Genomic DNA, 9182 nt, shown 5'->3' on the forward strand with positions numbered 1-9182 from the left:
GACATTTTGAGCAAAATGGCACTAAAGACCCGTCAAGCATGAGTACATAACCCCTCTTGATAGTACGGCTAACTATCCAATAAATCCGGTCACTTTTCATCCACTAAACGCCCTGTGACCGGTAAAATGCAAAAGCCCTATTTTATACCTTTGCCTTAAGCCCGAGCTTTGCTCATCATCTCCAAAACTCTATACGTTCACAACCAAATATCTTTCATCCGTGAATCAACCTATACTCATCTTCTCAAATGAAATCGTTAATCCACAAACCGTTGTCATTAATTACCAAAACTCAAATTAGGGGCCTAGATGCTTTCAGTCTAGTGCAAGACGGTGATTGGAAGAGCCTCGGTGTCCCGTGGACGTAGGCGTTTGAGACGAACCAAGTTACATGACCGTGTCTACTTTGGAGTTTGCATCCCTCTTGCCCTTACCTCTTTACTTACCGTATTACGTTTCCGCATTTACTCTATCTTGCGTGCCTTCACTTTCCTAGTTAGTTTGATTAGGATTGGCTATAGGCTGCAAGTCTTTTCGGGTAAGTAGAGAGTAGTATAGATAAACCTTAGTCATAACTAGCATGTGTAGGACATGTTAGGTTTATCTTATGCAAGTAGTTTGAGCCCTAGGTTAGAAAGTGAATTAGCGACCTTATTCACCCCATCCCCCTCTAGGGTCGGACACCCCGGTGATCCTTACACCGGCGCTTCCTCCCGGGCTGACGGCGCTTGCTTCCCGAGCTTGGATCCGGCGCTGGCAAGGCCAGATCCGACGGCGGTGAGCTCGGCGCCTAAGCCTCCACGCCGAGCTTGATGCACCTCTCCGCGCGTTGGACTGGCGGCAGTGAGCTTGGTACCTGCGCTTCCACGTCGAGCTTGGCACGCCCCTCCACGTCGGGGCTGGTGGGCGACGCCGGCGGCGCGTTCAGGCGGGACGCCGTCGGGTGGGTCGCGGCGGCAGTGGCTAGGGGGGCTTGAGCCTCCATGCCGTCCCACTCCCCACAGCAGGCCTCGGCGGCATCCGCTCGCTCTTCCTCAACACGGACCACAACAACAAGGATGACGCCGGCTCCATGCGAGCGACTGCGTGCTGGACCGGTCCATTCCCGATGCCTCCTCGCCTCCGCCTCGCGGCGGCGCGGCATTCCATCGAGCACCTCGCCGGCGCGGACGCCCACCACCTCCCACGTGCCACCTGGCCTCCCCGCAGGGACGCCATGGGCTCCAGGTCAGTACCCGATTGGCCTCCCTCTCTCCGCCCTCTCCACCTTCCTTTTCTCTTGCCTCTATTTGGGACTGAAGCAACGTTTTCGCACCAATTAATTATGTGTTGAACTGTTAATTATGTCCTTCCATGCGAGTGTTTGAGTGGAATAAGATGCAGGTCGAGTTTAGTTCCTCGTGATCTTGGATTTGTCTCAGGTGCCAGTGACTTAGCTTTAGCTCCTCACAACAAACGATATATAATATGCTGGAGCTGACCAATGGACTCTCCCTAGTTGTAGTTTCTGTTGTCTATTATTGCTCCTCTCAATTTTATTTGACCTCATAGTATAGCCCTGTACTTGTTGCTAGTAACTGAAAACAACTGAAGGTAACGACTAGGATGCTTGGAATTGGAATTGTAGTGAAATGGGACTATGATTTTTGTGTGCTACATTACGTATGATCTTTCTGTTGTCTGTCATGCATGGACTGTGATTTTTGTGTGCTGCATTCCGTATGATCTTCTTGATTTCATTCCAAATGTTCAAACTTGTAATGTCTTTTATTGTCAGAGATATGCTTGCTTAGCTGATACTTGCAATGATCGATGCATGATTATTGTGAGAGATATGCTTGCTTAGTTGGGGCAGTGGTTTTTTCTTTTATTTTGTACAGTATATGGCTAGCTAAATTAATACTTGGTATAGCTGATAGCAAGACTGCACCTTTTGTTATTCTTCCTTGCCTGTGCAATATGTTGATCCACTTTTTTCTTGCCAGCTGCTTTTATTGAGTGGAGATCCTATTTTTTGTTCTGATGTGTGTACAGCTTGGCAACACCTATCAAATTTTGACTCTATGCTCCGCCTCACGCCGTCCTCACTTCTTTGATGTCTGGCGGTTCCTTAGATTCTTGAGATCTCAGCACCGTTGCAAACGGCAGCGTTCCGCTCGTGGAGGAGGACAATCCACACGGCTGCGGGCCGAGGAGGACGCGCACGATGGCGCGTGGCGGCGGGCGGAGGAGCGCGCGGCAGCGGGCAGTAGGGCAACGAGCCGGCGGTTCACAGCACAGGGCGACGGTGCGGGGGATCGTAGAGGCAAGAGTGCGAGGAAGACAGGTACCTGTACCACTACGAGCGGTACTGACTTTAATGCGAGTTCATGGTAATTTTATGTGAGTTCTTGGTACAGTCACTCAATATATCAAGATATCCACCACCGTAGCATGTTGCACACAATATGTCACATTTCTATTTTCTTGTGTATATTTAGTTCAGATAAAAGCTGTTTGGCATAGTACAAAAATTCAGAGATGGTGGTTAGTAACTGTTGTAGTATAACAGGCCTCTTTTTTTTGGGGAAGAATCAGTTCAGATGAATCTGTTGGCATAGAAAAAATTGGACCTGGCATAAAGTTTTCGTTTTCTAAATCTATTTGACATGCTTATTCAGAGTCTTGTTCAGGTGCCCTCCATTTGCTTGGCCATCGGTTGGTGCTCTCCATATGCTTTCAGAGTCATGTTCAAATACTCTCCATTTGTCTTGTAATATATATAGGACTGTCGGTTGGAGAGTCAGGACTAATAGCTAGTCTGTCGTAGGGTATGCGAGTTCTTGGTAATTTGGGTGATGAGCAAAGCTCCGCGCAGCACTTTTAGTTTTTGAGATGTATTGTTAAGTTTTTTTTTTGTACTGGAACAATCAGGTTGGTACCATCCCGTCCCCTGCCCTTCTCCATTTCCATGTTGTAGATAAATCATGTATTTTGGGTATTGGATGGTACCGGGTAATATCTTTTAAACAGAAATCTATATAGGGGGTCGTATTTGTAATGCATTTTATTGTAATAGATACACTTGCTTAAGCTCACATATTGGATGGTACCGAATAAATTGGTTAATGTGTGGCATCTACTTCATGGTACATAAAATATCATGCACACATGGTATGGAGGATAAGCTCAACGGATATTAAATTTTTTTATATAAGTTGGTTAATGCGGACCATCTACTTCATGGTACCAGCACACATATGAAAATAAGAAAAAAAATGAGTACTTATACAAATGGCACTAGTGTATTCGGTACCATCAGGCACATGAAAATAAGAAAAAATGGTGTAAATATGACACTACCATCTACAAGTGAGTTCTTATAGGTAAGGTACCAGCATGTATTCAGTGACTACAGTAAAAAATAAAAAATATCATTCTAGGTAGGAGTGGAGTTTAAAAATAATTAAACTACAAAATATCTCACTGTTAGCAATGGGTAATCACAAGCACACCTTAATGGTTAACTACAACCACACATTAGGAGCTAGCAGGAGTGGCGGTTCAAAAATTGAACACATTAACAGCTGGCAGGAGCGGCGTTTAAAAAAAATTGAACTAACCCAACCACACATTAACAGCTAGCAACAGATGCAGCAGGCAGGGGGGCATCACCTGACACCTTTCTATCACATCGCAGCAGACCCACTGCAAACAGATGCAGAGATACAGCCCAACAAAAATGAAATACATGGTAATACACTTATATGGGACAAAATAGCACAGATCTCGATACAGAATTCATGGTCACGATAACGTCTACCCGGGTTGCCGGGTCCAAAGAATGAAGATTTATAGGAGCAGGGTACTCGGGTACCCGTTATCTGTACTCTTGATATGTACTTGGAGATTTGTGCAGACTCTGCTGGGGGTTGTCATATCATGTGTATTATATGTGTACAGCTACAGTCGGTGTACATAATATAACACCAATCCCCATCTCACGCTGCGATTCAAAATCATTTGAACATGTCACCTCTCTCTCTTCGCTCTCCTTTCTCTCTCCACTCACCACTGATTCGCTGCCGGAGCCCGCAACGGCCATGGCGGTGCCGCCGGGGGCCAGATCCACTACCACCCGAGCCGGATCCGGCGATGGCAGGTCCCGATCCGGCATTGGCGGAGCCCAGATCTGGCGGTGTTGCGTGCGTCCGCGTCGCCACGCCACGGGCTGCAGTCCTTTCACGCCGTGGCGGCGGGGGTGCTCGCCTACCTCCGCGCGGCCGGGGTGGCCGTCCTCCCGGACCTCTCCGACGCAGAGCTCGCCCGCGCGGAGGCCGAGTTTGGGTTTGCGTTCCCGCATGACCTCCACGCCGTCCTCGCCCTCGGCGTGCCCTCGGGGCTCAGGTTCCAGATTGGCGGGGCCGCGAGGGCCTCTGTGCCGCGTTCGACCTGACCGCCGCCGCAGATCCGCATGAGGCCGCCGCGACTCCTCATCCTCGAGGTCGGCCGAGCTCTGCCGCCACAGATCCACACGAGGCCGGCCGAGCTCGAGGCTAGCCGAGCTCCGGCGCCGCAGATCCGCACGAGGCCGGCCGAGCTCCGCCGCCGCAGACCCGCACGAGGCCGGCGAGCTCGAGGCCGGCCAAGCTCCGCCGCCGCAGATCCGCACGAGGCCGACGAGCTCAAGGCCGACCGAGCTCCGCCGACGCAGATCCGCAGGAGCTCGGCATGCTCGCGCGCGGCGGAGGACGACGCGCGCGACGACAGGCAGAGGACGACACGCGCGGCGGCGCGTGGAGGAGGACGATGCGCACGACGGCAGGCAGAGGAGGACGCGCGCGGCGGCGCGTGAAGGAGGAGGACGGCGCGGCCGCGTGGGCGCACGAGCGACGACGAGCCGCGGCGGCACGGGCGGGCGAGCAGGCCGCCACGCGGCTTAGGCGTCCCGCCGACACGAAGGCCGCGGGCGAGGGCGAGCAGACGGCGGCGAGCCGCGGCGGCACGGGCGAGCAGCGGCGAGGCGCGGCCGCGCAGGCGGGCAGGCAGACGGCGGCGAGCCGCGGCGGCATGGGCAGGCGAAGGGAAGGCGGCTGCGTCCAGGACGGGGTCGGCGACGAGACTCTCCAGCTCGGCGACAAGACGCTCGCCTTCAACCACCACCAGAAGTCTGTCGTCGTCGATGTCATCAGCGAAGGCGAGCGCCGCCGAGTCGCCTGCTTCATCGGCGGGCTCGACCTCACCAACGGGCGTTACGACACGCCGGAGCAGCGGTGCGGCGCCGAGCTTGCCAAGTCCGGCTCCAACCTCCGCAAGCTCGGCGAGCGGGCGGTACGGTGGTGCATGCCAGGCAGCATGCCGGGGCCGCGCACCAGGACGACGAGGATCTATCCGGCGCATGCGCTCGGGCGCTACTCGCCGTCGGCGGCGCTGGCGTTTCGGCCGCGCCGCGCTGTCTCCGGCGTGGCCTACCGCGCCGGCGGCTGCAAGACCGTAGCGCAATGGGAGCTGGCGCTCCGGGGCCACCGCGGACAGCAGGACCCCTGCGTTGCAGCAGGTACAACGCCGCCCTCGCGATGCCCTGAGAATGGGTTGCCGCAGTGCCGTGAACATCATGCTGCCCTGCTTTGCTTCTTCTTCCTCCTTGGCTAGAGCAACGAAGCTGATATTTTTTTTCTGTTCTTTCTTTCTTGATATCTAGATCCAGTTTGTATATACCTTGATATGCGCATCTTTCTTGTAGAAGCATGTTGTTGACAAGCTAATATGTTCTTGTAGAAGCATGTTCTTGAAAAGCTAATATGTTCTTGAGAAGCTTAACTCGGGCAGAGATTTTTCTTTTATTTTGTAGAGATATGCTTGCTTATGATTTATATTGATTCTAAATAAATATTATTTAGAATCTTGCTATCGAAATACAATATTTACCGGTACATGTGTGGCATGTTGATATTCTTTGACCATGTTTTAGAAGTTTCAGGCAATTGTTTATCTCTTTCATCCATATAAAATCAATGTGCTTAGGCTTACTGGTACTGTAAAATATTAAATGTTCTTAGATTTAGGTACCGGATAGTACCAACGAGCACATGGAGATAGAAAAAATGATATATATATATGATACAACAATTGATTTATATGCAAGGTACCAGCATGTACCGGTACCATGTACGGTTATATTTAAATAAAGTTTAGAATCTAAAAAAAATGGCACCAAGTTTAGCACTTTAGCTGGCTTCGTACATGTATCAACTGGATTAAGATCGCCATCTTCTACACAATCTTACTTCTACACACATCTGTGATTAATTGTACATGTATCAACTGGAGCAAGATCGCCATCTCCTACAAATGGTATTGGTTATTCAAAAAGATTTATCTACATGTGTGAGCAAACGGTAAAAAAATAAACATGGAGAGATAACGGTAAACAAAATGAGTGGTGCAGAGGTTGTGTGGCGGCTAAATAAAAAATATATAAGTCACCGTTCAACGTTCACTAGTACCTGCCAACTCACTTCTTTATGTCAGATTGATATAATGGCTTACTGCATGTACCTGACATGATTCAAGAAAGAAAATAAAGTACAAATGAAATACATGAGGAAGAGACAAAAAAAACGCGCATCTCGGTACAGAGCGCACGGACACGATAACATCTACACGAGTAGCCGGGCACAAAACAGAGTTTTCGCTGTGACAGTGATTAGGTGCTCCGTTTTCTTTTAAGTTCATTATATTAGTGTCTGCACTCTGGAAAGAGACAGCGTGACCATTCTTTACATAGGACTTGGGCATGACTTGGAAGTCCACTGATAAAAGGGCCTTGTTTGGCAACGCTAGGATTCTAGCGCGCACAAATCCCGAAAAAAGAATCTCGCATGCATGAAACACTAAATGAAGTCTATTTGCAAAACCTTTTTAGGGATTGGTGTAACTTTTCGCGACGAATCTAATGACGGTAATTAATCGATGATTTGCTACATTGGTGCTACAGTAATCATCCTCTAATCGCGCGGTCAAAGGCCTCATTAGATTCTTCAGGGTCACTATCGCGGGGTTCTGAAGTTGGTTTTGTAAACTGACTTTATTTGACACTGTAATTAACAGTCAAAGCGGCACTATTCACTAGCGCTAGAATCCTAGCGCGCATCCAAACAAGGCCAAGGTGAGTATAGGCTCACCGAAGCCAGGGCAAAAAGCTGAAGCACTCAGTACAACGGTTCAGTGTATATACTATATGATATTGCATCTTTATTGGGCCTACTTACAATTCTCAGCCCAAGTTTTAATACTACTTAAGGATATTAGAATTTTGCCATACAACGTTGAAAGTTATGCGAGACAAACATATGGCACGCTGCGCGCGCACTTACCCGTAGTTGCTCATGAAGAAATTTGATGTACCCGATCGTCTCAAACAGCACCGACGATGTATCAGTCTGGCAAGAAAGCAATGTTCAGAGTGAGTTCACAGCGAATAAGAATGAACAGAGAGAATCCAGCTTGCATTTGAAGGGAAACTTTTGCAGTAATAAGAATCTTGTACCTTCCCGAAAGGTGACACGATCTGCTGCAGTGCTGTGATCTTCTCTCCCAGCTTCACTTTGGGTGCCTGAGCCTGCGTTTGAAACAAATTTGTCAAATTTTCTTGCTCAAAAACCCCGGGCTTTTTACTTGATTTTCGCGGGATTATTTACTTGATTTTCGCGGGATTACTATACCTTGGGTGGCGACGCCTTGCGGGAAGCCTCCTGCTTCGATTTCTTCGCGTTTCCTCCGCCCCTCTCCTCTGATCTCCTCCTCGTGGCTACTCTGGCTGCTCCACTTCCACTGCTGCTACTGCCCATCCCCTGCAAGAATCAAGAGCTGAATTCAACAGATTTCACCTACTCACATCCTTAAACATCGTAGACGATCGATAAGCCACTCTGCCATTAGCAAGTAAACCTTACCGGCCTAATATCCTGCTCCTGTGTACTGCTGTTCGTAGACATGAATTCTGCAGCTGGCCTGTAACCACCAAAAGAACCGGCATCCGGCAAGCTCCCCACGCCAAAAGAAGAAGACTCCGTCGGTCTCCCAGATCCCATGCCGGGATAACCCAGAGCAGTCTGAATCTCCACCCGTGTAGGGATCATTTGCTGCAGAAATGATGAAGCCGTGGGAGCTCCAAACCCCTGCTGCAAGCTGCAGTCTGCTGGTTTCACCTCGTGGTCGTAGCGTGGCGCGCAGCCCACGCTGCTCCCGTGCGCCACACGGTCGACGCTGCCGAGGCCGTAGGCAGCTGCGCCGCCGGCCGTGTTGCCAGCCGCCGCCGCCGCCGTGGCACCCACCGGCCCTGCGAGGTAGTCGCACGCCGCGGGGACGTCCTGGAATATCTCCGGCGCCACGTTCGTCGTCGCCCCGAGCAGAGAAAGGAAGTTCTCCCTGTAGCCGCTGCCCCCATGCGCTGCCACGCTACTGACAAAAATGCACGACGTCAGATTGTCAGTCGGTATGCACCGATCGAACAAGAACATCGATCAAGCATTCAAGCCAGCAACCATGTTTTGTTAGACGTGTGCATATATATGCCAGTATACTTACTGGGCGCTCTGGTTCCAGGCGTGGCCGTGGACGTGCTCGCTCGGCAGGTGCGACGAGTCGGCCGCCGCCGGCGAGAGCTGCGCGCCGCCGGCTGTGACCGCCCCGCCGACGAACGCGCCGGTGTAGGGGCTACTGGAGGGGAAGGGTGCGTGCGTTGGCATCTGGCTAGGAGGAGACTCCCACATCATGCCGGTGCTTGGTGGAGCGGAGGAGCGGCCGCGACCAGCTGGGGCTTCGCGTGCGTCTTGGGCCATGAAATATACTGGCGAGCTACTGAGCTAGCTGGGCCTGCTGCGCTGCAAGCCTGCAGTGCGGCGTGCATGTGTCACTGTGTGTGGGCGTGTGGTGCGGAAGACCCCAGAGTGGACAAGGACACACAAGGTTGACGACGGATGAGGGCCATTTTTTGTTGGTGCGCGCCGCATAGATAGCTTTTCTTTCTCCTCTTGAGGTGGGAGCTTTCGAGGATGATATGCTAGCTGCCGTCGGCATGACGTGATCGTTTCGATAGTCACAGCTTCTTGTGTGATCACTGATTTGTAATCAGCAGTTGGCAGAAACTACAAGAAATTATGCCGATTCCATCGAGCAAAAATTAGAATTTCTGGCCTCCT

The 9182-nt window shown here is 51.0% G+C and overlaps 1 protein-coding gene across 2 annotated transcripts; it reads right to left on the reverse strand.

The window, feature by feature from the left end:
• Positions 1 to 6075: 6075 nt before the first annotated feature.
• On the reverse strand, positions 6076 to 8913 carry LOC120641457. 2 transcript variants are annotated; one of them, XM_039917603.1, is made up of 7 exons: positions 8569 to 8912; positions 7935 to 8442; positions 7704 to 7832; positions 7529 to 7600; positions 7356 to 7421; positions 6486 to 6537; positions 6076 to 6324 (listed from the first exon to the last, which is right to left on the reverse strand). In XM_039917603.1, the coding sequence occupies exons 1-6, from the start codon at positions 8820 to 8822 to the stop codon at positions 6502 to 6504; spliced, it is 1065 nt and encodes a 354-aa protein (XP_039773537.1). In that variant the 5' UTR covers positions 8823 to 8912; the 3' UTR covers positions 6076 to 6324; positions 6486 to 6501. The 2 variants fall into 2 exon arrangements, with proteins under 2 accessions (XP_039773537.1, XP_039773536.1); XM_039917602.1 differs by lacking the exon at positions 6486 to 6537 and having other exon boundaries at positions 8569 to 8913.
• Between the last annotated feature and the right edge of the window lie 269 nt (positions 8914 to 9182).

Source organism: Panicum virgatum, chromosome 7K (genome assembly GCF_016808335.1).
Source record: "Panicum virgatum strain AP13 chromosome 7K, P.virgatum_v5, whole genome shotgun sequence".
Lineage (NCBI taxonomy): Eukaryota > Viridiplantae > Streptophyta > Magnoliopsida > Poales > Poaceae > Panicum > Panicum virgatum.